The 26,514-nt window shown below is 58.5% G+C and overlaps 2 protein-coding genes across 5 annotated transcripts in view; one reads left to right on the top strand and one right to left on the bottom strand.

Moving 5' to 3' along the window:
- The first annotated feature begins 2,830 nt into the window (after window positions 1-2,830).
- On the top strand, window positions 2,831-18,533 carry GRIN2C (glutamate ionotropic receptor NMDA type subunit 2C). 2 transcript variants are annotated; one of them, XM_065034897.1, is made up of 13 exons: window positions 2,831-3,627; window positions 7,655-8,078; window positions 9,574-10,169; window positions 10,817-10,931; window positions 11,519-11,730; window positions 11,846-12,011; window positions 12,585-12,738; window positions 13,979-14,104; window positions 14,183-14,412; window positions 14,603-14,763; window positions 15,326-15,513; window positions 16,054-16,286; window positions 16,633-18,533. In XM_065034897.1, exons 1-13 carry the CDS (start codon window positions 2,888-2,890, stop codon window positions 18,016-18,018), a joined length of 4,731 nt encoding a protein of 1,576 aa, XP_064890969.1. In that variant the 5' UTR covers window positions 2,831-2,887; the 3' UTR covers window positions 18,019-18,533. The 2 variants fall into 2 exon arrangements, with proteins under 2 accessions (XP_064890969.1, XP_064890968.1); XM_065034896.1 differs by having other exon boundaries at window positions 2,832-3,627; window positions 11,843-12,011; window positions 16,633-18,532.
- Window positions 18,534-21,023: 2,490 nt separating this feature from the next.
- The window catches only part of TMEM104 (transmembrane protein 104), a 43,882-nt gene continuing 38,391 nt past the window's right edge, over window positions 21,024-26,514 (bottom strand). For all 3 annotated transcript variants that reach the window (XM_065034885.1, XM_065034886.1, XM_013367206.3), the window contains exon 10: window positions 21,024-24,597. In XM_065034885.1, coding sequence (XP_064890957.1) covers window positions 23,837-24,597 — 761 coding nt within the window. In that variant the 3' untranslated portion in view covers window positions 21,024-23,836. The remainder of the gene's footprint in view (window positions 24,598-26,514) is intronic.

The following is a 26,514-nucleotide window of genomic DNA, read 5'->3' as shown; positions in this document are numbered from 1 at the left end:
ACCCCCAAAGCTTTGCCCATGGTCGGGAGCTGTGCCAGGGCTGGCAGTGATGTCAGGGTCCTGCAGCGGCTACATGGGGCCAGAGGTTTTTCCCTCCGTTTGGGTGAGTTGCTTTGGAAATTAGTGCTGCACGAGCCCATTTCTCAAAGCCAGGAGGGGAGCAGAGGTGAAGGAGATGTATAAACTCCCAGCAGCTGCTTGGAGGAGTTATTTAGGGACACGACAGCAGCAAATGAAGTTGTTGGAAGGCGAGGGCTGGTTACGCCCCAGAAAGAAGCGATTTTCTCCCTTCCTGAGAAATTTCCATTTCCAACCTGCTGACTTCGGCTGCCTCATCCCCAACCTCTGGGGCAGCCCCGCAGGCACACACCACCCGGGGAGGAGGAATTATCCCTGCAGGGATGAAACTGTCCCTGTTTATTTTAGCTCCTTTAATTACTGTGAGGGTAGGACCAAGTGGCAGCGGAGCAGAGCTGTGCTGGATCCACGTCCGGCCGGGCACGGCACCGTCCCCGTGGCCTCTCTCCCACCTTTCTTCTTGCTCTGCTCTCTGCCTCAACTGCTTTTGGGGCTGCTGGGATCAAGGCAGTGGCCAGTGCTGTGTGGTTATTTAAGCACTGAAGCCCTGAATGCCTTTTGAGAGGGAGCAGACAGGGGCTGTGGGGACAGTGTCTTGGGGTGGTGGCCCTGGGAGCCAAATCTTAAATAAGACCCAGAGGAATGGAGCGAGGTGGGTGCCCAGGAGTAGGAGCATCTGGGCTCAGACCTTAATTTTTGGCCAAACTTCTGGGCTGGCAAGTGACAGGCAGGACTGGGGTGGGTGCAGGTGCAGCTTCATGCCCATGTTACCCTCATCCAGCACAGAAAATAGGGTAAAGAGGACAGAGTGTCCCCATGAAGGTGGCACTGAGGGCACATCATCCCTGTGAGGGTGACACCGAGGGGCTGGGGAAGTCAGTGGTTTCCAACCAGGAGGAAAAGTCCAGCTGCACCTTCCAGGGTTGTGGTCTTTGTCCTGGAGCTTTTGTTCTCACCAGAACATTTACAGCCATCAGGGCCCTTTTTTGGAATGTTAAAAGGACTTTTGTTATTTAAATGCACAAATAAGGTATTTTGAGGATTGCAGAACAGCTCCCATAAACTGCTTTTAGTGGCATGGTGGCACTGATCCTCATCCTCACCACAGACACCCTCCAGTTATGCCCAGCTCTGTGACAGGCTCAGGTCTGTTTGTCTGTCCCACGTGTGGGTTTGGGCTGTGATGGGGGCAAAATGTCCCATGGGATGGAGATGCTGGAGGGTCACAGGTGAGCTTGGGGTCCTGGGTATTGCCTTGGGTGGGGGGATTGCTGCTACCCTCGTCATCCCATCTGGGCTAGGCAGCTCTTCTGGGAAACATTTTCCCTGTGAAACATTTTCCCTGTGAAACATCACTAAGGCTGAAATAGGTGTGAGCTGAGACCCCCTGAGGGATCAGCCTGGGGAGCAGCTGGTCCCAGGGCAGGTAAATGAGGCCCTTGAGCTGCTGAGGGGGGCACAAAGGGCTGGGGAGCAGCTCAGGGGTTCTGTGCCAGCTCTGAGGGACCAGGTCCCCAGAAAGCTGGTCCCCCAGACCCATCACACCTCACCATGAAGGCAACAGAAAGGGTTAAACGCAGCTGCTGCTGCTTGCAATGTTAAGCCCCAAAGCCACCAGTTTGTTGTCCCGGGGAAGGGTTTTAAGGCATCCAGGACCTGTTGCTAACCCTTAAATCTCCTCTCCTTGGGCAAAAGAGAGGCAGTGCTGCCAGAATCCGGCAGGAGGGGCTGCCTGAGGCTGGGGGAGCAGGATGCGGACAGAGGGTGAGAGAGGGATGCGAGGTCTTGCATCTCCCATCACCCCAAGTCCCCGCACTGCAGCAGCCTCAGAGTTTTGGCCAAACTCTCCCGCAGAGAGAGCGGGTGCTTCTTTTACAGGGATTAAAATAAAGCTCAAAATGCATTTTCCCTTTCATTTTTGTCATCTCTTGCAACCCCGAGGTACCCCAAGGGCATCCACAGCTGGTGGCCAGGCTGCCTTGGGGATACGGACAGTGCAGGGAGGTCCTGCACCAGGCAGCTCACAGTTAACTGCGGGCAGCAGGGTTTGGGGCAGGTTGAATCCTCTCTGGAACCCTTTCCAGGCCCCAGCAGCCATAGGGAAGTGGCGCTGATGGCGTTGCAGGTGCCTGCGGTGCCAGGTTGGGTGGCAGCCACCCGCCAGCCCAAAAGGACTTGCTTTTGGGTGGTCATGTCCCTGAGTCAGGCATCTGCACCTGGGGAAGGCAGGAGGGCAGTGCCTGGGGACGGGTGCTGCTGGCACCCCGCACCGGCAGAGACAGGCAGGTGCTCTGGGGGGTGATGCTGGCGTTTCGGTGGCTCTGAGCCAAAGCGCAGGGAGGTTTTGGAGCAGCTGCCCCCATGGCAGAGCCTGAATTGGGCTCCCGGCTCTGCTGGGAGCTGTGGTCCCGCAGCCCGGCTGCTGCAGAGCGCAGGCTGATTTTGGGGCAGACTGGGCACTCAGCTGGGGACAAGAGGGCCCCATCAGGGTCCCTCACCATCTCCCCCCTTCCTTTGCTGGATCCCCCTCCTTCCCCTGCCCCCCCCCGGCTTGCTCTAAACCAGTGCTGCGGGATCAGCTGATGTTTTAATACTGGTCCTGGTGACAGCTGGAGGATGCTGCTGCCTGCGGGGGCTTTGCTCTCTGTGTCACCCCCCCCCCCCCACCGCTCCCCGTGATTTATGGGGACCGTGGCACTGCCTTGCACCAGCTGGGTGGCACCAGGGGTGGGCTGCTGGCTTGTCCCCAGCAGTTCAGTGAGCAAAGGGCTGGAAGGTGTTTGGAAATGGGGGGGCAAGGGGAGGGACGATGAGTCCAACTGCAGCCCTTTGCACCCCTCCAGCTCTTCCCGGGGCTGTGGGGTGGGCAGAGCCCGGGGAGTCGTGGGGGTCTGTGCCATTTTGCGGTGAGTTTTCCCACCTCGGGAAGGAGAAGGAAGGAAGAGGGGGGGGTCTTGCCCCCCGCCCTCCACAGCGCTGGGGCCGGCCCCGGGTGCAAGGGAAGGCGGGCAGGTTTCGGCGGGGGAAGGCTGCCCGCCTCCGCCCCCCCTTCCCCGGGGCTGGCGGCCAGCCCCGAAGTTGCGGCGAGGCGGGAGGACACACGTCCTGTCCTTCCACCGCTCCCGTCCCCCCCCGCCCCGGGCATCCATCCCCGCAGCCCCCCCACACCGCCGGCTCCTCCCGGCCGTCCCGCCCGGGCAGCCCCTCCGGTCCCGGTCCCGGGGGGGTTGGAGATGGCTGCTGGGGCCCGGCGGCCACCGAGACACCTGCTGCCACCGGGCCCCCCCCCGTGCACACCCGCTCCGCTCCCTCCTTCCTCCGCTCCCGTCCCTGCCTCCAGCCGCCGCTGCAGAGGAGCCGCCGCCGCCTCCAAGGACGAGCCGGGACCGACAGCGGCCGCTGGACCCCTCCGCCAGCCGCGGCGGCGGGGGCCGATCCTGCCCCCCCCGGGGGCTGCCCCGGAGGACGAGGAGCGGGCTGGGAAGAGCCGAGCCCCCGGTGGGACGCGCAGCCCCGCCGGGCATGTAGGCACCGAGCAGCGGCGGTCCCGTAAGTACCGGGCGGGCTGGGGGCAACCGGGACCCCGACGGGCTCTGCCACCGCCCCGGCATCGGCGCCAGGAACTTTTAGGGATGGGGTGTGTGGGGGGCGTTTGGGATAGCGGGGTTGTCCTGGTCGTTTTCCTCTGCCCCAGCATCCCCATCCCCGAGAGCTCCTGCTCCCTGTCCCAGGTAGGTGATGGGAAAGAGCCTTAATTCGGGGCGTTTTGCTGGGGGGTTTTCTGAGGGAGTGGGAGGCAGGAAAAAAGAGAGGAGACCTCCCTGGGTGCCACCATCCCTGTGTCCCCACCACCACCTTGCGTAACCCAGCTGCAGGCAGGACACTTGGTGTTTATTTTTGGTTAATCCACGTTCGACCTTTTTAAGCTGCGTTTTGGTGTGTGTGTGCATGGGGCCCTCACCATAGACCCGGTCCTCAACCCCCAGCCTGCAACTGTTGCTGTCGGAGGCATGGGCGAGGAAGAGGAGGGTGATGAGGGAGAGGAGGGTGATGCTAGGTGATGGCAGATGAAGGTTGAAAGGAGACGGTGCTTGTCAGGGGCTGCCAGCACTTCTCCCTCCCGAGTCATCCCCCTCGCGTGCAGACAGGGATGATAACAAGCTGGCTTTGGGGAGGTTTTGGTCCTTTCTCTCCTTTTTAGGGGGGGGTCTGTTTCCTTGCTCCATAGGGGTGTCCCCCATCCTGGTAATGACAAGCTCTGGCACAACCTGATGACCTCCCCAGTGCCCCCCGTCCTCTGTGCACGACTCCTGCCAGGTTCGGGTTTGCTCTGTCCTTTTCGTCCATCAGTTGCGGTTCCCCCTCCCTGGCACACGTTGTGCCTTCCCTGTGGTTTCAGGCACAGAGACTCTTTTGGAGTGGTAAGGTTTCTCTTTCTCAAGAGATATTTTTCATTTTGGGATTTTATTTCTCCCTTTCCCGACATCAAAATATCTGCATGAGCTCTCTTCCTCTTGGAGCAGAGGAGGGAGGACAAAAAGGAGGTTTAAAATTAGGAGAAAACTTTCCTTGTTGCGTTAAAATGATATTTCAGGAGATGGAGGGAGTTAAGGGCTCGATTGGTGCATTTAGCAGGAGGGTTCTGCAAATGTTTGGTTTATCAGGCGAAGCTGCACCTAGGAAAAGGGTTAACTGGCTCAGAACTGCCCTGAAGCAACAGAAAATAAGTACCAAAACCACTGAGCAGCTCCATGGGTGTCCTCTGGTCCCCGGGGAGGCTGCTGGGAGGTGGCACTGCCCTGCCGGGACTCCTGGCCAGGGCCACCTTCTCCTCCAGCCCGGCCACCAGCCCTCTACCCAGCCAGAAAACCTCCCTTTTGGGAAGGCTTTTTCCAAAGGGAGCGGTTCTGCAGTGCTTGCTACGAGGGGCCGAAAAACGTGGATCTTTTCTCCAAAGTCCAAGGGAGGTTTTCTGCGCTGTGCTGAGCGCCAGAGCAGCCCCAGCTCTGGCAGTAGCGCAGGGACGGGCTTGATTCTCCTCTGCCGCCAACAGCTTGCTGCAATTTGTCTTCCGCCCCAAAACCCCATGTTTTCCCTCAGCCCTCTAGCTCGCCCCTAGGAAAAAACAGGCTGGAAGTGCACGGAGCTGGCGGGGCTGGAGGAGCTGGATGCTCTTGGCATCCCGAATCTGGCCATTTTGGAGCAGCCCTGGCTCCCATCCGTGCCTGAAGCCCATGCCAGCCACGGGCTTGCTGGCCCGGACCACTCCATCCTCCTCTGCGGCCACCAAGGGCTCCAACCAGTGTCACTCCATTCCCAAGAAGGATGGAAATTCCCTACTCCGGTTGTTTCAGCCATGACGTGCCCATGGCCACCTCCTCGCTCTGCCATTGCCATCACGCTCTGACAGGGATGCTTTTCACCTGCGGCTCGGTCCAGTGAGAAACCATTTTGCACAAACCTTGTCCCAGTTGCAGCTGGGAGCAGAGCAGCCCCTTCGGATGCAGCACTTGGTGTTTCTGGAGGGTTTTGCTGGTCCATGCTTGGGTTGCTTGGTGCTAGAAGGGGCTCCTGAGCACAGGGAAAGATTGGGTTGAGGAAAAGGAGGATGAGGGCCTGGGATGGGTGAGGTGCCAGGGTTGGTGTGAGCAAACCCGATCAGTCACCACGAGGGCCTGGAGTATATTTAAATGTCCTTGAGGAGGGCTCAGACAGGCAGAGCTGCTGGGAGAAGCGGCTCTGTTTGTTTTGGGTGGCGCGTTGCTCCCCTTCCTCTCTGCTCGGGTAGCTGATGCCGGATTCCCGATGAATTATTTATCACGGGACTAAAAATACTTGGGAATTCGCAGCGAGGAGCGGTGGCGCGGGCCGCCCCGTCACTGGGCTGGCCATGCCGGAGCGTGGGACGGTGCCAGCGCGGTGTGACTCACCCGCCGCCCTCTCCGGCCAAAGCTGTGGCCATCGACGTGGCCTCATGGCTCCTGCAGCCTGGCCAGCTGCAACACAGGATAGTGGGGGGGGATGCAACTGGGCAGAGTGAACCCCCTGGGTGATGGTGGGTGCTGGGGGTGGATGATCCCCTGCCGAAACCCATCTGGCCAAGTGAGATGCTGCCCAGTGAGTGTTGGTGCCTGCCCCAGCCATCCGGGCAGCTGTGGGTGACGGAGGGGGATGTGTGGCTCGTGTCCCCCATCTCTCTGGAGGGGACAGCCCAAATCTGCACACTGCAGCTCTTACAGGGTGCCTGGCCAAGCAGTTGCTGGGTTTATTTCCTGCATTTTGAATCCACACAGTGCTTTCACAGCATGCTGAAGGGTTCTCCATCACTGCGGCATGGAGGGTGTTGGGGCTCCAAGGCAGCCCAGACCCCAAAACCTCAGCAAGAGGCTCCTCCGGCCTTGCCGAGGTTGCGTTAAGCACCAGCAGCTTTTAATTGCAAGTGACGTTTCCAAGCACCAGCTGGCATCTTGCTGCATGGAGTGACACCGGTGTGTGGCCAGTGCCACCGCAGAGGGTGGCTTGTCTCCCTCCCTGCTGTGTGGCATGGCACCGGGGCAATGGCCCTGGGGACAACAGGGTGCAGAGGGGCTCGGATGCCCCTGGCCACAGGTCTTGCCATGGGTTGGTTTTTCTGGGGGTTTCTGAGGAGGGGTTGATCTCCAGCATGGGGTTGCATCACCATGGGCAGGGACATGTATCCCACTGGGGACTGTCACCTGCCTGCTGTGGGCTGGGGACCCACGGTCAGTGGGGAACTGGGAACCTGGCAGTGGGGAGGTGCCCACCCCCCCTACCCCCCCCGCCACTACAGCCTGGTTTAGGGGTGCAGCTAGCAGAAATGCAGCATGGTGGGTGTCCCAGCTGGGTGGGTGATACCAGCGGGGGGATGCCCAATGTGGGGGATAAGGAAGGGGGAAAGCTTAAGGGTGGTGTCAGGGGGAGAAATTTGGGAGTAAGGGGCCAGGCAGGTGCTTTGGTTGGGATATGGGAAGCAAAAGGGGGCTGGGGCAGGGACACAGGCAGGGGGCTGGGGCAGGGACACAGGCAGGGGGCTGGCTGCTCCGGTGACTGTGTGGCTTGCAGAATCCCAACATGGGGGTTGCAGAGCTGAACCCCCTCAAGGGCAAAGCCTCTAAGTGTTGCAGGTGGCTGTCAGCTGTGGAGAGAGGAACCGGGGAGCTGCCAGCTCCTCTTGTCACCTCTCACTGCTGTCCCCATCCCTGTTTGAAGGGGTGATGCAGAGCATCAGAGTAGCGATGGCTTTTGGAGGAGGGAGAGGGGCGGGAGGGGGACAGTGGTACTCGTATGGGGCTGGGGGTACTGGAATGGGTGATGGTGGGAAGGAGGCACTGGCTGGAAAAAGTTAGTGGTTGGTGGGAGTGGGGACAAAGGACATGGCACTGGGGTGAGTGGCGACCCCTCCACCACATCCAGCCTCCAAAGGACAAGCGTCCCCTTCTCTCCCTGGGGTCAACCCCCCGCACTGCTGGCCCGGGGTGGTGGGGAGGGCTGGGGTGAGTGGGGCCGGCGGTCCTGGCAGGCGGCTGGATACGAGGGGCTGTGTCCCGTCTGGCAGGGACGCGGCGGTGGACATGGGCAGAGCGCCGGCGCACGCTCTGCTACTGTCGATGGTCTTGGGCTGCTCGGCTGCCTTCACGGACCTCCTGCTGCCAGGCCCCGAGGAGCCGGTGGTCAACGTGGCCGTGGTGTTTGGGGGCACGTCCTACCCCCTGCACATCCGCACCCGCCTGAGCCCCCAAAGCTTCCTGGACATGCCCCTGGAGATCCACCCCATCACCGTCATCGTCAACAACACCAACCCCAGCACCCTCCTCACCCAGATCTGCGACATCCTCGCCAGCCACAAGATCCACGGCATCGTCTTTGAGGATAACGTCGGCACGGAGGCCGTGGCACAGATCCTGGACTTCATCTCCTCCCAGACCCAGGTCCCTGTCATCAGCATCAGCGGGGGGTCTGCTGTGGTCCTGACCCCCAAGGTGAGACATTTGCTGGGGTTTTTTCTTGGGGGGGCATGAGGGGAATGTGGGATTGCCAGAGAGGGGTAGATATGGGATGAGAAATGCTGGAGGACAGAGGAGCTGCTGGGAACAGGCAGTGGCTGTGGCAGCGTGGCTGACCAAGGTGGTGGGACGTCAGACTTTGAGGAGGGGATGCTGCTGATGGGACATGGGAAAGGACTTCAGAGCCCTGTGGAGGGACCTTCCCTGGTGTCCTGCTTCCTGTCCCCTCCTGGCTGTTCCCACCATGGGCTGCCAGGGCAGCGTCAGGGCTGGCATGTCCCCATCCTCCTCCCTGTCCACCCCCTGGTGTTCAATCCAGCCCTGAAATGGCCGGGCAGCCAACACAGAGAAGCCTCACTCAGCTGTGGCAGCGACCTCATGTACAACATGAGATGAAATAGGGGGGCATTGCTGGCGTCAGATGCTGTCACTGTCACCTGCTTGCTGGGAAGCGCTGGCAGCGGAGGGAGATGGAGCTGGGCTGGAGGGTGCTGGGCAGGTGGCGATGGGCTGCAGTGAGGGTCCCGTGTTCCCTGGAGAGGAGATTTGAGGTATCTTCTGGCTGCTCCTCTCACACCACCCAGCCTGGACACCGGGGGAGTCCTGGCACTGGCTGCTTCCCAGGGCAGCAGCCCCCAGGGTGGAGACCCTGATGCTCCTTGGGGACTGGCTTCATGCTCTGTTTGCCCAGAGGTTTTGGGATCTATACCCCCTGGATGGCACCTCAGCAGCTCTGCCTGCACCCACCAGTGCTTCTGGACCACCCTGAGCTGCTGCACAATGTGGGTGAGGGTTGGTGAGTGGGACCTGTCTGAAGGCTCAACCTCCTGCTCCTCCTCCTCCTCCTCCTCCTCCTCCTCCTCCCATGGGTCTGAGGTCCTCGGTGGCTCCCACTCCCTGGCCAGGACTCCCAGAGCTCAGCTCCCCATCCGGACCACCTGCCTCATTGAAAAAAAAAGCCACTTCTCTGGGGGTGGAGGGGGTGTGGGTGGTAAAAAACCCTGCTGCCTGCACACGACCTTCTGCAAATGCCATTCGCTGAATCATTTAAGACAGAATCAGATCAATTAAGGTTTGTTAATGAGAGGCCAGATGGCCGGGGAGGTGGGACGGGAGGGAAGGAGCCACACAGGCTCCGGCAGCAGGTAGTGAGTTGGAGCTGGGATGGGATTTACCCTCCTGGCAGAGCCCTTGTCCCTTCTTCTCCAATTTTTTTAAGGAGAACTAGTTGGTCTCCTTTGGAGGATAGACGAATTCTTGGTTAACAAGCTGAGAAATGGAGAGGCTACAGGGCTTGACCCTTTGCATGGAAGGAGGTTTCTTGGAGACCACTAGAGGATCAGTCCCATTTTGGGTGTCTCCAGCCCATGGACCTCACCAGTTCATGGCTCCCTCCAACCCTTCATGATGGCAAATTCAAGGTGGCTTGCACAGATGCTGGAGCAGCCCCTGACCTTTTCTCCTCCCGCAGGAGCCCGGCTCGGCTTTCTTGCAGCTGGGCGTCTCCATCGAGCAGCAAATCCAGGTGATCTTCAAGGTGTTGGAAGAATACGACTGGGGCTCGTTTGCTGTCATCACCAGCCTCTACCCGGGCTACAACATCTTCCTGGATGTCATCAGGTCCTTCACGGAGGCCAGCTACTTTGGCTGGGAGCTGCAGGAGGTGCTCACCTTCGAGATGAGCCAGGAGCAGAGCAGCTCCAGGACGCAGCGGCTCCTGCGGCAGATCGATGCCCAGGTCCTCATTGTCTACTGCTCACGAGAGGAGGCCGAGTACCTCTTCGCCATGGTGGAGCAAGCCGGGCTCGTGGGGCCGGGCTACATCTGGATCGTGCCCAGCCTGACGGTGGGCAACATGGAGGTACCACCCTCCTCCTTCCCCGTCGGCCTCATCAGCGTGGTGACAGAGAGCTGGAAGCTGAGCCTGCGGCAGAAGGTGCGGGATGGCGTGGCCATCATTGCCATGGGGGCAGCCAGCTTCTTCCGGGCCCATGGCTACCTTCCAGAGGTGGGACGGGACTGCTGGACCCCTGCTGGGGCCACCGCCACCAACACCAGCTTCTACAGGTGAGACTTGGGGACCCACTGGGGTGGGTGTGAAATGAGGGGAATGGGGAAATGGAGAGAGAAGGGGTAGGGAAGGAAGAGGGTGGAGCTGGTGGGTAGGGAGGATGATGTGAGCTACAGCTGGTGGTCCATGGAGGAGACATCCCAGGCCAGGCTGGACGAGGCTCTGAGCAACCTGATCTGGGCGAATATGTCCCTGCTCATGGCAGGGGTTGGGCTGGATGAGCTGGGAAGGTCCCTTCTAACCCCAAGCCTTCTACGACTTTATTCTATGATTCTATGCCTCTTGGCTGGGTTTCTCCTGGCACATCTCCCCAGAGCAGCCCTTGCCTTTCCCTGGGCTTCTCTGTGAGCCAGGACCCACAGGGGTGTTGGGGGGCTTCACAGCTCTGCTTTGTGGTGCAGACGTGACACCTCAGGGCTGCTGGGGCAGAACGTGCACCCTCAGCCTTGCAGCGCTTCTTGCTGGTGGCGCTTTCTCCAGCTCCCACTGCCCCTTGCATAGGGGCTAAACCTGGTCCCCAGCTCTCAGTCCCACATCTCTCCATGGGACCTGTGGCAGCCTGGCTGGAGCTGGAGGAGGAAGAGGAGGGCTGTAGAGGACTGGGCTGCACAGCCAGGGTCTCACAGACACTGTGTCCCACCAGGCACCTCCTCAACGTGACATGGGAGCACAGGGACTTCTCCTTCAATGAAGGTGGCTACCTGGTCAGGCCCACCATGGTGGTGATCTCGCTCAACCAGCACCGGCTCTGGGAGATGGTAGGACCTCCAGACCCCCTGGAATGGGCACGCTCAGGGGGTGGTTGGGAAGGGTGGGCCTGGAGTCACGCACAGGCTGGGGTCCCACCCTGGGGCAGCTTGTCCCATGCAAAACCCATGACTGGTACCGAAAGTAACCATGGTGGCACGGTGGGGCTTTGCAGCAATGTTGGACACCAAAGGTCTGCAAGAACTCTTTTTTTTTTGGTTGTTGTTGTTTCTTCCCTGCAATTTGGCCGAAAAGTTCCAAAAGAGGCAAAAACACAGCTGCCCACCTCTGGAGAACAGCAGCCAAACACCTGGACCTGAAACAAGCTGCATGGAGGACTTTTGTCTAGTTTAAAAGTATTTTGGGTGAAGTTTGGCCAGGTTTGTGCTCACCCAAGTCCAGTGCCTGGCGCCAGGAGGAAACACCTCACCCCACAGTCAGTGGGTGTGTGGGGAAAGGGATGCTGAGATGGGTCTCACCATGGCTGAGCTCCATGATGCTCTGGGAGAAAAGAAGGTGTGGGGAGGATGGACACAGCGCCCCGTGTGACCCCCAAAGCCCATCGCCAGGGTGACATTGCGCTTTCCCTCGGGGACAGGTGGGCAAGTGGGAGAAAGGCATCATCCACATGAAGTACCCGGTATGGCCCCGCTACGGCTCCTTCCTGCAGCCCGTGGCTGATAACCGCCACCTGACGGTGGCCACGCTGGAGGAGAGACCCTTTGTCATCGTGGAGAATACGGACCCCAGCACCGGGGTCTGCGTGCGCAACACCGTGCCCTGCCGCAAGCAGACCAACTCCTCGCAGAGGTGAGGATGGAGCTTGGCAATTTTGGCCACCAGTCCCTGGACACGTGGTGTCCTGGGGTAGCTCAGAGCATCTTTGGTTGGTCTAACCCATTTTTTCCTGCTGTGGTTTCAGTAGCGATGGTCTTGTGGATCCCTACACTAAGCTGTGCTGCAAGGGCTTCTGTATCGACATCCTGAAGAAGCTGGCCAAGACAGTGAAGTTCTCTTATGATCTTTACCTGGTGACCAATGGCAAACATGGCAAGATCGTCCGTGGGGTCTGGAATGGCATGATTGGTGAGGTAGGGGTGAGCACGGCATGGCCTGGGGCTTCCCTGATGAGATGGGATCGAGGTGTCTGCGGTGGGACTTGTCCCCAGGCAGGGGACAGCTCAGCATGAGGAGCAGTGTAACTGTAAATCATGGTGCTTGGTGGAGGAGAAATGAGCGAGGGAGTCGGCTGAACATTGATGACACTGCGGCTGGTGGTGTTTGTGTCACTGATCATTTAACAAGCTAATATTTTTTTTAAGAAAGACAAAGGTTAAGGTTGGAGGGGAGATTCAGACTAGACATACGGAGGAATTTTTTGCACTGAGGGTGGTGAGAGCCTGGCCCAGGTTGTCCAGAGAGGTGGTGGATGAACCATCCCTGGAGACACCCCAGACCAGGCTGGACGGGGCTCTGAGCAACCTGAGCTGGTGAAGATGTCCCTGCTCATGGCAGGGGGGGCACTGGGGGAGCTTTGCAGGTCCCTTCAACCCAAACCATTCTGTGATTCTCTGATTCTGTGAATTGCTAGAGATGAGGAAATGCCTGGGGAAGGTGGTGTCTGGATCCCTCTGCCCATCCAGAACCATCTGCCCCTTCCCCAGGTGTACTACAAGCGTGCGGACATGGCCATCGGCTCCCTCACCATCAACGAGGAGCGCTCCGAGATCGTGGACTTCTCCGTGCCCTTTGTGGAGACGGGCATCAGCGTCATGGTGGCCAGGAGCAATGGCACCGTCTCCCCCTCCGCCTTCCTGGGTGAGCTGTCTGTCCCTCTGTCTGTCTGTCTGCAGGCTCGTCCCACACTTCTGGCAAATGCAAATTAGAAATATCGTACAGTTTTAATAACTTTTAAGAAAAAAAAAAGCCTAAGTCATAAGGGAAGGAGATTAAGATGCCAGCTTTGGGGCTTCCTCCTTCTTGCTTGAATAATCCTTTTATTACAGAGCTGGAGATGGGGATCCATGGTTTCCTCCTCTTCATTCCTCGTGGGGAGGAGGGAGGGCGGGGGTGTGAGGGCGACAAGATGAGGGTTCGCAAGCTCTGAGCTCTGCTTTGGGGACCCCTTCTCTCTGTCGCCATCACCAACACCTGTGGTTAAGCCGGGTGTAGGAAAGGGCCAGTGCTGAAAGTTTTAATGAGTTTTTTAAAAAGCCAAGCTGAGCCTGGGAAGACAAGGAGATTGGCCAAGGTCGTTAGGAAATGCAGGCAGGGCTCTCGGCTCTCGGCAAGGGCACAGTGATGTTCCACTCAGGGAAGGTGAGGGTGGGGGGTGCCAGGGATTCCATGGGGTGCGGGACATCACCAGTCTGGGCATGTGTCCCTGCTCCTGTCCCCCCACACTGGGCCTCAATTGCCCCTGAAGCCAGGGTCACCTTGACCAGCCCCGGGGACACACAGAGCATCCCACCCCGCTTGGGCAGGGCTGGGGTCCATGGCCCCTTCACCGCAGCCTCCTGTGCTAATGAGCCGCATCCTCGTCAGGGGAGGCTGCTCCTCCCTGGCAGACAAGGACGTGCTGACAAATGGACCTCGTTGGCCATGTGGTGAGGGCTTGACTGCATCCCCACGCTCCCACCGCCCCGTCCCAGCGCATTCCGGGTGGGCGGGGGCTTGTGCACACCCCCAGCTCCCAGGGGCTCTCCAGGGGCTGAGTGGGGGGGGCTGGTCCTGTGTGCGATGCAGGCATGATCCTCTGGCCAGAGCCATTACAGGGGACAAGCTGTGACGCCACGGGAAACCCTCCTGCTTATGAGCAGCACATCATTAGCATCTCTCTGCTGATGAAAACCTGATTTTGTTGAGGCGGGGAAGCGTGGCTGTGTCCCCCTGTCCTGCAGCATCCCCCTTCCCTCCCAGTTCCCTGTGGATCTGCTGCCAGCCCCTGTCTCCTCTCCAGGAGGAGAATGAGCCCTGTCCATTGGGGAGGGGTCCTGGGAGTCCCTGGGGGGGCTGTGGGGTGTCCTGGGGTGCTGATGGGGTCTCTCTCACCTTGCAGAGCCCTACAGCCCAGCCGTGTGGGTCATGATGTTCGTGATGTGCCTCACTGTGGTGGCTGTCACTGTCTTCGTGTTTGAGTATTTCAGCCCCGTCGGCTACAACCAGAACCTCACCAGTGGCAAGAGTGAGTGGGGGAGGCAGGAGCTGGGGGGGAGACACACGTCCCCAGCCAGGCTGACAACTGTCCCCTTTGTCCCCGCAGGGCCAGGAGGTCCCACCTTTACCATCGGCAAGTCGGTGTGGCTGCTGTGGGCTCTGGTCTTCAACAACTCGGTGCCCATCGAGAACCCCAAGGGCACCACCAGCAAGATCATGGTGCTCATCTGGGCCTTCTTCGCCGTCATCTTCCTCGCCAGCTACACTGCCAACCTGGCCGCCTTCATGATCCAGGAGCAATACATCGACACCGTGTCGGGGCTGAGCGACAGGAAGGTAGGGCTGGTAACTGGGCTGGGATCCCTGAAAAATGATAAGGATTTTTGGGTGGGGAGAAGTCCCCAGGTGTCACTGCCAGCTGGGTGGGCATGGGTGGTGGGTGGATGTAGGGCTGGCTGCGGGCAGGGGGGACATGGCAGGGACATGGATGCGGAGTGACGCTGCTCCCCGTGGGTCCCCATCACAGTTTCAGAAGCCGCAGGAGCAATACCCCCCGTTCCGCTTCGGCACCGTCCCCAACGGCAGCACCGAGAGGAACATCCGCAGCAACTACCCTGACATGCACACCCACATGGTGAAGTACAACCAGCGCTCCGTCGAGGATGCTCTCACCAGCCTCAAAATGGGGTACATCTCCCCCAATGGGGTACAGTTCCCCCCAAATGGGCTATGTCTCCCCCAGTGGGGTATGGCTGCCAGATCTGGGGTACAGCTTCTCCAAATGGGATAGAGGGCCCCCAAATGAGCTGTGGCTCCCCATGGTGGGGTATGGTGCCTCCCAGGTGGGGTAGGGCTTCCTCAAGTGGAGTACAGCCCCCCTCAAATAAGATGTGGGCTCCCCAGGCTGGGTACGGCTCTCCCAGATGGGATATGGCTTTGTGTGGCTTCCCCACCTGGGGTACGGGTGCCCCCAAACAGAGTACAACCCCCTGCAGATAGGGTACAGCTTCATATAGCTCCTGCCAAAGGGAATACAGCCCCCCGCATTGGGTACTGCCCTTCCAAATGGGGTTATGGCTCTCCAAGATGGGGCAGAGACCCCCAAAGAGGACACAACCCCCTCTAGATGAGCTACAGCAATCTGAAAAGGGTACAGCTCCCCAAAAGGTGGCTCCCCCAGAAAGGGTAAACCCCCCCAAAAAGTGGGCTGCCAGCCCCCTCCTTACCCTTCTTCTTATCGGTGGGGCAGGAAACTGGACGCCTTCATCTACGACGCTGCCGTGCTCAACTACATGGCGGGCAAGGACGAGGGCTGCAAGCTGGTGACCATCGGCAGTGGGAAAGTGTTTGCCACCACGGGCTACGGTATCGCTCTGCAGAAGGACTCGCGTTGGAAACGGGCCATCGACCTGGCCCTGCTCCAGTTCCTGGGGGACGGTGGGTGCCTGAGCGAGCTTCTCGTCAACCCCGTCTCCATCTCCTGAAAATTAACCTGGGGAGCGGGGCTCTGGTCCCCAGAGCCTGTGCTGCCTCCAAGGCTTCTTGCAGGATGTCACCAAGGGGCTTCTTCACCAGGTCCTTTCAGGGGACATTAAATCCAGCAGCATCTGGTGTTGAGGGGCTCATTCCTTCTGGGGTCCCTCCTCTTCCTGCAGGCTGTAAAATCCTGGAGCTGGCCGTGCACAAAATCAGAGGGTCAGGAGGAGAAGCCTGGGGAGGGGACAGTGAGCACGGCTGGCTGGCACATGGGTGGGGGACAGAGCCAGGAGAGGTCCCTGGAGAAGGACAAGTGACAGGTGGGACACTCAGCCAAGGACAGAAACAAGGACTAGATGATAACAGCCCCAGGGACTTGGGGGTGGTTTTCTCCTCCTCCAGCCACGGTGGTGCGGGGATGGACAGGGACTGTGCTTGGGGACATGAAGCCTGGAGGGGACATTTTCACCCCCGTTCACCACTGTGCATGTCTGACTCCAGGTGAGACCCAGAAGCTGGAGACGGTTTGGCTGTCAGGGATCTGCCAGAACGAGAAGAACGAGGTGATGAGCAGCAAGCTGGACATTGACAACATGGCCGGGGTTTTCTACATGCTGCTGGTGGCCATGGGGCTGAGCCTGCTGGTCTTTGCCTGGGAGCACCTCGTCTACTGGAAGCTGCGTCACTCTGTCCCCAAGTCCCACAAGCTTGACTTTCTCCTGGCCATCAGCAGGGTGAGTGATGCTGCTGTGGGCTCTCAAGGGACCCAAATGTCTTCCCACGGTATTGTGGGGATGGGCACGGCTTGGTGGGCCATCATCCCTCTGACATGCATGGGAGAGACAAATGTTCCTGCTGATGTGGCTGGGGAGAAAAGGCAGGTTTTGGGGAATGAGCATCCCTGGGGAAAGGGGTGATATAGGATGGTGTCACCCACCCTGGCAGTGCTGGGGATGCTGGGGAGGGGATCAGTGCTGTCAAGACATCTCAGCAGCAACATCTCAGCTCAGCAGGGCAGGTTCATGGGTGCAGGGCCCCAGTGCCCCTGCTGATGGTGGGGGCCCCCCCTTCTCTCCACAGGGCATCTACAGCTGCTTCAGCGGGGTGCAGACCCTGGCCAGCCCCAGGCGAGCGCCCACTCCCGACGTCACCGCCAGCTCGGCCCAAGCCAACGTGCTGAAGATGCTGCAGACGGCCAAGGAGATGGTGACAACAGCCAGCGTGGGGGGGTCGCTGGAGCAGGCCACTCGCACCATCGAGGACTGGAGCAACCGCAGCGAGCGCCTCCAGACCACCTTCTCCCTCAGGACACCCCAGCTGGTGGTACAGAACAGCACCGGTGCCCACCGGGCCTCCTCCTCCAGCCGGGACCCCCCTGAGAGGCTGGGGAGAGCCAAGGGTTCCCTGGGGCTGCCGCTGCCCCAGCCCATCCCTGTGGACTCCCGGCTGCCTGGGGAAGAGAAGTGGAGAGGGGCGAACCAGCACATCCCGCGCCTCCTGCACCCCATGAAGTTTCGGGGTGGCTGTGCGGGGGATGAAGCCGTCCTGCGTTTTCCCCACCTCCTGGTGAAGACCTCTCCGGGAGGGGATTTTGAGGAGCAAGTACTGATGGGGAACCACATTGGGGCTCCTCTCCCACCCCCCACATCCCCCAGGGACCTCCCGCCACCAGACATCTACAGGGAGCACAAGTGGCCGATGGGACGAGGGGACCAGCTGCAAAACTCCCCCCTCCTCCAGGGAGATGGGGGACATGGTGGCTCGGGGACGCTGCCCCGGCTGCTCTCAGCAGCAGAGAAGAGGCGGGAGGTGGGCAGCCTCTTCCTGCCGCCATCCTGCCCGCACGGCGCCTTCCCCAAAGCCACCAGGACTTGCAGAGCTGGGGATGAGCCAGCCCGGCCGGAGGCTGCGGTGATGGAGCGGGAGAAGCCAAACCGGCGGGCAAGGGCACTAGGGGAGCAGGGTGACAGGCAGCGTCCTGGGTGGCTGCGACGCTGTGGTGCTGCCCGTCCCCCGGCCTGCACCAACATGCCCGACCTCTTCCCCGAAGCCGAGGCCGGTCATGGCTGCGGTCCCCACTGTCCCCAGGCTGCTGGCCGGCTGGCACCACGCTCGCCCATGGCCAGGCTACCGTCATACCGGGAGGCTTGTCGGCAAAACCCCCGTGGCACCAGCACCATGCCGCCATACACCTGCATGGACTCGTACCCCAATCTGCCCCTCTACCTGGGGCACCTCTCGCGGGGGTCCCCGCTGCCACGGCTGCACCCCGGGGTGCCGGTGGGCTGTGGCCGGGTGACTGGGCGCTGGGACAGCGGCTGCAGAGACTGTGGGAGGCGGGGGGAACCGGCCTTGCTGCGGGCGGCGGGGATGGAGAGGAGGGACCCGCTGGTGGCCCACAGGGTGACGAGTCCCTGCACCGGCGGGTCCTGGCGGCGGGTGTCCAGCCTGGAGTCGGAGGTGTGACGGGGGGTACAGAGGGGGTGTCTGCACCCCTCTGCCTGCCAGCGGCTCCCGGCCGGGCTCCAGCCTCCTGGGGTCCTGTCCCGCCAGCAGTGGGATGCTCCAAGCGGCTCGGCGGGTCCCGTGCGCTTTTGGGGGGGCTGGAGGAGCACGGCAGGGGCCGGGGTGAGCACGGGCTGTCCCCGCAGGCAGGGCTGGCTGGGAACTCGAGGACGCCCAACTCATTGCTGCTGTGTTGCCGTTGCATTTTGGCTTCATTTGAGGGACTTAAAATGCCATGTCCAGGTCATTAAAGAGACATTTTCAACTGGCTTTGGGGGATCCGTCTTCCATTCGCAGGCAATGGCTTTGCCCTATGTCACAGGGAAGCTCGTGGTCCTGTCACTCCCTCCCTGCTCGTGTTCTTTCACTGCTTAGCCCTGGCACAGGCTTGTCCCACCGGCAGCAGCTGAGGAAAGGAAAATGGTGACTCATTAAGTTGCGCTGAGGGATAATTAGTTAAGAGCCACCATCCTGTGCTGAGGCTGGAGCTGAGCACTGAAGCTGGAGTTACTGCACCCGTGTTTGAGATTTGGGGTGCTGGGCACAGGTGGCCATGAGTTTGGGTGAGAGAGTGATGCTCCTGTGGCTGCGAAGCAGCGGGAAGGTGAAGCTGCGGGGGGTGACATGGGGAAAAAATTCCTCCTGCCTTCCCGGGGATGATGGAGCCATAAATCAGGTGTGACAGATGAGCTGGGTTTAATTATTCTCTCGATGTACAGGAGCCCTCCCTGCCAGGCGGGCAGGGGTGCTGGTCACAGGCAGCACTGGGCAGAGGAGAGGGAATTTGGGGAGCAGGAGCTGAGGCCAGGGGGTCCCAGGGCAGCAGCCATGGCCTTACTGGGTAGTTCAGCATCACCCGCCTGAATCAATGTCTGCCAGGAAGCAGCTCCAAAGCTCCATTTTTATTTTCCTATTTCAAAGCAGCCGCTGGGGTTGCTGGCAGCCACCGAGCAGTCGGGGCCGGTGACAGTGAGGGGACAATGGCAGCGGCTGCTCTGGGCCACCCAGCCCTGCCCCGGGAATGGCTGCAAAATCCTAGGTAAGTCAGAAAGGGCCTGGACACACGTGGCCCAGGTCAAAAGCGTTGACAGTGTCTGTCTGTCCATCAATCCATCCACCCGTCTGCGTGGGGTTAAATCCAGCCAGTCCCACTCCATTCCCCAGCCGATCCACCATCACACACGGTACCAGCGCTTTAATTCCCTTTACTTACTTGTCATCGCAATTGTCTCTTAATTGCTTTGGCAGCCCCTTCGGAGCCTCCTGGCGAGGGAGGGAGGTGCTGCTGTATAAATAAAGGCCATAAATAAATAAGCCTAGTTAAAGGCAAGCGGGTGCTTGCTGCGCTGCCCCAGTTGGTGGCACCCATTTACCCAGCCAGCTGTCCCGATGCTCCTGGGGGTGACACGCTGGCCCCCAGGTGGCTCCAAAGTGCCCTGAGAAGCTTTGCCCCAAATTGCGGCTTTCTGGCCCAAGGCAGCCAGAACACACAGGTGCCACCTTTGGGGTTGGGGCTGAGCCTGAGCCAGGATTGGGGCTGTGGGCACAGAAGGGAGCAGAAAAGGGGGGAAAATAAAAATCCCCAAGCCACATTTTAAATTAATGAGTGATGTCCCCAGTGACTCAGCAGAGCCCGACTGGATTTGCTTCATGTTTTATTGAAGGACTTTGCTGCGGGAGGCTGAGGGCAGTGAGGGACGGGGACATGGTGTGGGAGGCTCCCAGGGGAGGTGGCCCTGGCGATGGGTGTCAGCCAGGGCAGCCAGGTCCCTGCCATGGTGATGGCATTTGCATATCATCTTTATATGCTAATTGGGATGGAAGAGCAGCAGTTTTCTGCCGGTGCCGGGCGCTAACCTGAGGGGTGGTGGGACAGGAGCCAAAATAGGGCTCAGGGGAAGGAGCAGCCCAGAGCAGGTGGGAGCTGCGTGACCCTGGGACCAAGGGCTGAGCTGCCCCTGCAGTATCCCCTCACCCCAGGGTGCACCCGGACAAACCTGCGGGGAAACAGCAATCTGGAAGCACCCTCTGACCAGGCTTTGCAAAGCCGGGTTTGGGTAGTTTAGTGCTTAACAGCCGCTAAGAGATGTTATTTCTTTTTGGTGAAATAGTCTAATCAATCACTTAAATTCAGCCGGCTCTGGCACCCGTGCTGCTCTGGGACACTGCGGGCTGCCATTTATGTGCAAAGAGAAATACGGCTGGCTCAGGGCTGGCCACCCACCTCCCAGGCTCAGCCCTGCCTGGGGGACACCCAGACAACGGCATCCCCGGCACCCACCCCCAGCTCCAGCATCACCACGGCACACGTTGTCACTGCCCCCGATCTCTTGGCATTGCGGCCAAGCTGCCGACAGCTCCCCGGGGTCAGGGCGCAGCTGCCCAAACAGCTAAACCCCGCCTAAGTGACACACCGCTCCTTGGTGATGTCCGAGTCTTGCCAAAATCTGCTTTTCCTTCCCTTGCCGTGGCTCTTTGAAGTGCTGCGAAAGAGCGAACTCATCCCCGACACCAGTTTGGTCTCAGATTTACAGCCCAAGCCCCGAAATCCTCCGCTGCTTGTGAGGTCCGTTGAGAGAACCACAGCAGAAAGTGTTTATTTCCATCATAAAGATCCGTTTTAATATTTTAACATAAATCAAGCTGCGCTTTATGGTGATAATAAATTTGCTGGCAGAAACTGCCTTCGCAGCCTGAGGCGGTTGGAGCGATTCAATTTGTTTGGGTTTAAGTGTAAGGAGCCATAATTGAGAAGGGGAAAGTACAGATGTTTTAATTGAGTTTGCAGCTACCACCGAGTTGCAGGAGGCGAGGAGAGGAGAGGTGAGGGTCTCCATTAGCCTCTCCGCTTGCCATTTCTCCTTGACCCGCAGCCCCATCACTCATCTCATCCCCTCCAGGAATAGCTGCTTGGGGCAGGCATGAGAGGAGGAAGGGGGTGGAAAAAGCAGCCAGACTAAAGCAGATGTATAATGTGCATTTTATTGTTGTGTTTCGTTTTTTTTTAATCCCATTTTTTGAAAACTAATTACAGTCAGGACAAGCATCACGTGAGAATCTGTAATAATGAATTGTTAGTGTTGATAACAGCCGAATAAAAATAGACTCATTTGTGATGGGCGAGCAGAGGGAGCTCCTGCCCCGTGCCAGGGTCACCCAGTGTCCCCCAGCTCCACTGAGCCGTCCCCTCCCCACGTTCTCCAGTAATTTTTAAGGCATTGCTATTCATGTTTCATATGAAAAATGATCTCTCTGCTGTCGAGCTTCTTTCCGTTAATCACCCCGATTCCTCGGATTGATTTGTTTGGCTGCTGTGCAAGGACAGCGGGTGTCTGGGAATTTGTGGTTATTTATTTAAGAAAGTGCTTGTGGCTCCTTGGGGACCAGAGTTCTCCGTAAGGTACCACGGCAAAGGCTGCGGCCAGGATATGAGCCACCAACATGTCACCGCATCCAAAACCTGCATCCAAAACCTGCATCCACGCAGCTCTTCCAGGCAAGGCCCATGCCGAGGAGCCGGTTACCCGGGGCAGGGAGGAGAAGGCACATCTTGAAATGTCAGGGACGGCAGGAGAGGGGGTGCCAGGCTGGCTCCCCCCTAGAAGGCAGGTATGAAATGGGGGCAGGAGGGGAGGGAGACCAGGCCCTGGGAAGGGAAGGGAAGGGAGGAAGAGAGATGAAATAACAGGGAACAGCCCCGTTTCTCCAGCTGGCAATTAAACGTGAAGGTTGAAATGGGCACTTGCGTGGACAGAGGCTGCAGGGCAGGCAGCACAGCTGAAAGGCTTTGGGCGCCTCCATAAACCCCCCCCATTCACCTGTGCAGTGAGCAGCCCCTGCAGCCTCTCCAGCTTCCCCACAGCTCATTTCATCAGCATTAAATGCCTCCCTTTGGCTCTGCCCAGCTCCCCACTGCCTCGCAAAACCTCCCAGCCCAGCTGCCCCAGCAACTTGCCCTCCAACCTGCCTCTTCCTAAACGAGACACCAGTGCCAGCTACCTGTAAAATACCTTGTTAATTTGGCAATGAAGATGCCACCTCAGCTTCCCGGAGCACTTGGGGATGTTTAAACTCAGGGCTGCCAATGCCTGCTTAGGATCAAGCCGCAAAGGAGACAAACAGCCCCCCCGGATCCTCTCAAGCAGCTCGGCAAGGACATGGTGGTGTTCAGGCTTGAGAGGTGCAGGGTTTTGCTTCAAAAGCCATGAAGTGTTTTTATACAGCTCCAGGTACTTGCATATTCCCCCAGGAGCAGCACTTCAGGTCATATGGAAACCAGAAAGTTCTACTTGAAAACAGAGCTTGATTAAAGAGAGCTGCAGTTCAAAGCTTGCGTTAGCGAGCGGTGACACTTAATACCGCAGCAAGTGCAGAGGGCAAGAGGATCTAACACAAGTGACATGCACCTGCCTTTGAACCTGCTTTAATAAGGGGTTTTAAATAGTTCAGGTGATAACTTTAAAAAGTTCTTCCTTTTGTTAGGAAAACCCGTCTGATCTTTGCCCAAAGGTGTCAGAGCTCAGGACCCAGAACTGTTTGTCACCATGTGGGATTACAGTGACCACCGGGAGCCTCAAAAACAGAGACTCACCTCGAGCGCAGGCTGCCTCAGGTAATGGGCAGCCCAATTCTCAGATAAGCTGGGCAGGGGCAGCCCAAAGCCCACCTTAACCCTATGCAGAAAGAGGAGAGGGGGGACCCAAGCCTGGCTCCAGCGTTTGCTCTCCCGCGGGCAGGGCTGAGCCCAGGTGCTGCCGCTGCCTCCTGGCACCAGCCCAGTGCCCGGTGTTAACACCCACCTCGTTTCAAGGGTAATTACCCAGTGCAGGAGGCTGGAAATGCATCAGTGTGCATGGCCAGAACTCCTGCAGGCCTCACGCGTGGCAGGACTGGAAATTAGCACCTCAAATCCTGGAGCCAGGTCTGGCGGGTTGTCCCAGCCCCGTGCAAAGGGGAGAATGGAGAAGGGAGAAGGGCTCTGCCAGCTGCAGGCAGGAGAAAAGGGACGCAAAGGCTGCGGTTTCCCTTCTAGAGGCAAAGAGCTGCATCCCTGCACCGCTCTGTCCGTCTGGGCTGCCACAGCACAGGAGAACAGGGTGAGAAGTGTGAATGTAAACTGCTGGGCTGGAGAAATCCAGCTCTAAGAAAAAGATCCCAGATCCCAGGCAATCCATGGTGCACAAACAGGTTAATGCCTCCAGAAAAGTAAAATGTAACAGAGGACAGAATTATTTCCTTCTGAATTAGATCTACCGCCACCCTAATTTCTTCCCTCAGCTGGCACAGGAGGTTGGTTTGAAGAGGTCTCAGCGGAAAGAAGAGACTCAGTTCTCCCAAACTCCTGCTGGATTCTACACAGCACATCCCAGCCTTTGGGAAAAGGGACATTCAGCAGATGAGCGCAGTGAGCGGCCAAGGCTGGCTGCTCTCCTGCGTGCCGAGACCTGCAGCACACAGAGAGCTGGGCAGCGATGCAGGGAGTGATGCTCCAGCAGAGCTGAAGGCAGAAATGGCTGGACACTGATGAACTGTGCAGGCTGCCACAGGCTCAGCCCCATGGCTTCGTGTAGCGGGTCTGAGAGGTCGTGACAAGGCTGAATCCACTCCATCCACACCCAAAATGGAGGGAAGAAAGTCCGTGTCCAGGTCTGACCTGTGCCACCAAGCCAATGGCCTGGAACCTTCCCTTCACCTGCCTCTCCCCCCCCACAGTTGCAGAGGGGGAGCTGGAATGCTGGAGTCTCTGGAGCACGGGGGGGAAGGTGCTGCCACCCCCGCATCAGAGTTTCGACTCGCTCAGGACAATGTTCGCAGTCACAAACACAAAGCAAGAAAAGCCCCATATGAGCACAAACACAATCCAGAAGGTGTGTCGGAACGGGGAGAGGTGCTTGTTGACCGTCCCACTGCCGAAGACCAGCTGGGTGTCCTTGCGACTGCAGTATGCCAGGAATGCCGGAATGAGATACTGGATCCCGTTCCCAGCGTAAGCGCCCGTGATCCCCACCAAGGACTCCAGATCGTGGGTGCAGAAAGCCACCAGCACTGGGGGAACCAGCGTGATGGCTGGGAAGACAATCCTGTCCACCACCCATGGGTAGGTGCCCCCTTCCCTGTGGAAAAGTGTCTTCCAGTTGTTGCGCAGGGTCACTGCAATGATGGGGAAGTTGGTGCTGATGGTGAAGACAGGGAAGAGGCCCAGGAAATAACGAATGAAGGCAACGTTGATGATCTCGCAGTTGGTGAAGTTGAGTGTGTACATGTCCATGAGGGTGTCGTTGCGGAAGCAGTAAATGGCGGTGAAGGACAGGAGGCTGTAGAAGGCCAGGATCAGGATGTAATCGAGCAGCACGAGCTTGTTGACATGCTTCTTCTTGGAGATGGGTGTGATGAGGGACGGCAGGGAGTGCTGGCACATGAAGGAGTAGACGCACACCCCGAAGAGATTGCGGATGCCTGACAGCTGGGCCATGGACGGGTGACCTTCAGCTTGGCCTCGGCTGATGCGGATGAGGGCCAGAATAATCATGAGGATGAAAGCTGGAGAGAGAGAGAGAAGGTTTCAGGTCAAGCCCAGGTCTGTGTCCCCCTTGACCCTCCTCCCATCAGCACCAGCTCTCTCCTGCCCCACAGCAGCATCTCCTTATCACCAGAGAGCGTGGTACATCAAAGGCAAGGTGCACAGGAATTAATCATGACTTGCTTTCAGTGAGCAGATAAGAGAATGGGCTCCCTCCAGCCTCCTTCCTGCTGCTCTGGGCCCTTCATCCCTCAGTCCAGGCATACTTCTGCTACACACCTGGGCTAACTATCATTTAAAAATGGCTTAGAGATGTTTGAGCTTTGACCTCTACAGGAATAAAAGATTAAACCTGGCTGCAGACTCAACCCCGGGAATATTCCTACACATTTGCAACTGGACTAATATCTCCAAGACCTCACCGATGTGCACAGGCAGATGCAGGGGAGCAGCAGCTACTGCCGAGCTTGCCTGTCCCTGTGATCTGTCAAGCACGATGGAGCAAGAACCAGCCAGCCATTTCCCGGGCAGGAGGAACAGGCTGTCTGCAGCTAATCCCAGGGTGGAGAAGCCAGTCTGGAAGGGACTAAGGCAGCACTGAAAGATTGCTATTAAAATTCATCACTTCTAGGCACAAAGTCGGCTCTCTACCCTTCACTTATGTCAGGGAAAAGCCTAACACCATTTTACAAAGCTTATCACGAAAAGCAATGTGCTACGGACAAAAATGAATCGAGGAGATTGGGCTAATGCCCGTATTTACTCTGCTGGTGGAAATCCAAGCCAGAAGCAGTTACTGCTAGACTGTTATTCCTAGCATGGCACATAAAACCGGCAGAAAACTAATTCTGGTGTCACAGAAATCACATCAACCTGGGAAAGACGATCATCAGCTGCTGTAGTTAACAAGGAGCACGGGAAAAAAACCTGCCTGGCAGGGCAGCAAGCAGCAAGATTTACAGTCTGGTGCTGGCAATGGATGAGCCGCTGTGGCTCGCACAGAGCTGTCTCCTGCACCAGTGCGAGGCATCGGAGCAGAGCTGTGAATTATCAGGCAATGAAAAAAAGGAACAAAATGCTGAGGCTACTACTATGGACAACTTTGAATGCCATAAATATATATATACATATATACAGAGGAATTAAAGAGAGCAGCGCGCAGTCCTGCGGCCAAGCCACCGGTGCTGTGAGCCGGGCAGCTGGCGGTGGGGTGACAAGGACAGGCTCGCGGTGGGGTGGCAAGGACACTGGCTGCTCTGTGCCCAGTGCTGGCACAGGTGGCTGGAGATGGGAAACCCTGCCAGGGACCGGGAAAGACAGTTACAGACCAGTTAGGAACTGTGTCTCTGCTGTCCCCAGCGAGACCAGATTAACCTGAACTGCCCCTTGTGCGCCCCCAGCACGCTCTGAAACCTCGAGTTAATGGTTGGACTCAATGATCTTGAGGGTTTGTTCCAAGCAAAATGGTTCTGTGATTCTATGAAATGTAGTTTCTCCTCTCACAGCAATCCTCCTTTTCTTCCCGTGGCAACACTAGCTCTATGCTGAGCCCTGACCGAGCCTCATGCTGTGTTTCATCTCGTGCTGCCGCAGGAAACGTCTCACTTCCCAGTGCTTCCCAGTGCCAGGGCAGGTCTAACAGCTCTCCACCAACACCACACTGGTGACAGCAGATCTGTTCCTCCACGGCATGAGGGCCAGGCCACTTTGGGCTGTGTTTACTTCCCTGAGAGCAGTCACAGAGGGCTACAGAAAGCAACAGCTCATTGCTCTGGGGGTGGGCAATTCCCCTCGCCGTCACTCACGCCAGCAAGCGAGGGGCTCTGTGAACACGGGAACGGTTGTTGTGCCCCCTCCGTTGATCCCTGGAGAGGAGACATTTGCCAGCTGTATGTGCTGGAGCAAGATGTCCCGAGAGAGCTGTGTTCCAAGTGATG

This window comes from Columba livia, chromosome 18 (genome assembly GCF_036013475.1).
Source record: "Columba livia isolate bColLiv1 breed racing homer chromosome 18, bColLiv1.pat.W.v2, whole genome shotgun sequence".
Taxonomy (NCBI): Eukaryota; Metazoa; Chordata; class Aves; order Columbiformes; family Columbidae; genus Columba; species Columba livia.
This window is presented reverse-complemented; position numbering and strand designations above follow the sequence as displayed.

Bases quoted from the DNA above. Each gene is read 5' to 3' on its own strand.
- GRIN2C (XM_065034896.1), top strand. From the start codon at position 2,888: ATGAGTCCAACTGCAGCCCTTTGCACCCCTCCAGCTCTTCCCGGGGCT. The intron at 12,739-13,978 runs GTGAGCTGTCTG...CTCACCTTGCAG, and splicing joins CTCCCCCTCCGCCTTCCTGG to AGCCCTACAGCCCAGCCGTG. The intron at 16,287-16,632 runs GTGAGTGATGCT...TTCTCTCCACAG, and splicing joins TTCTCCTGGCCATCAGCAGG to GGCATCTACAGCTGCTTCAG.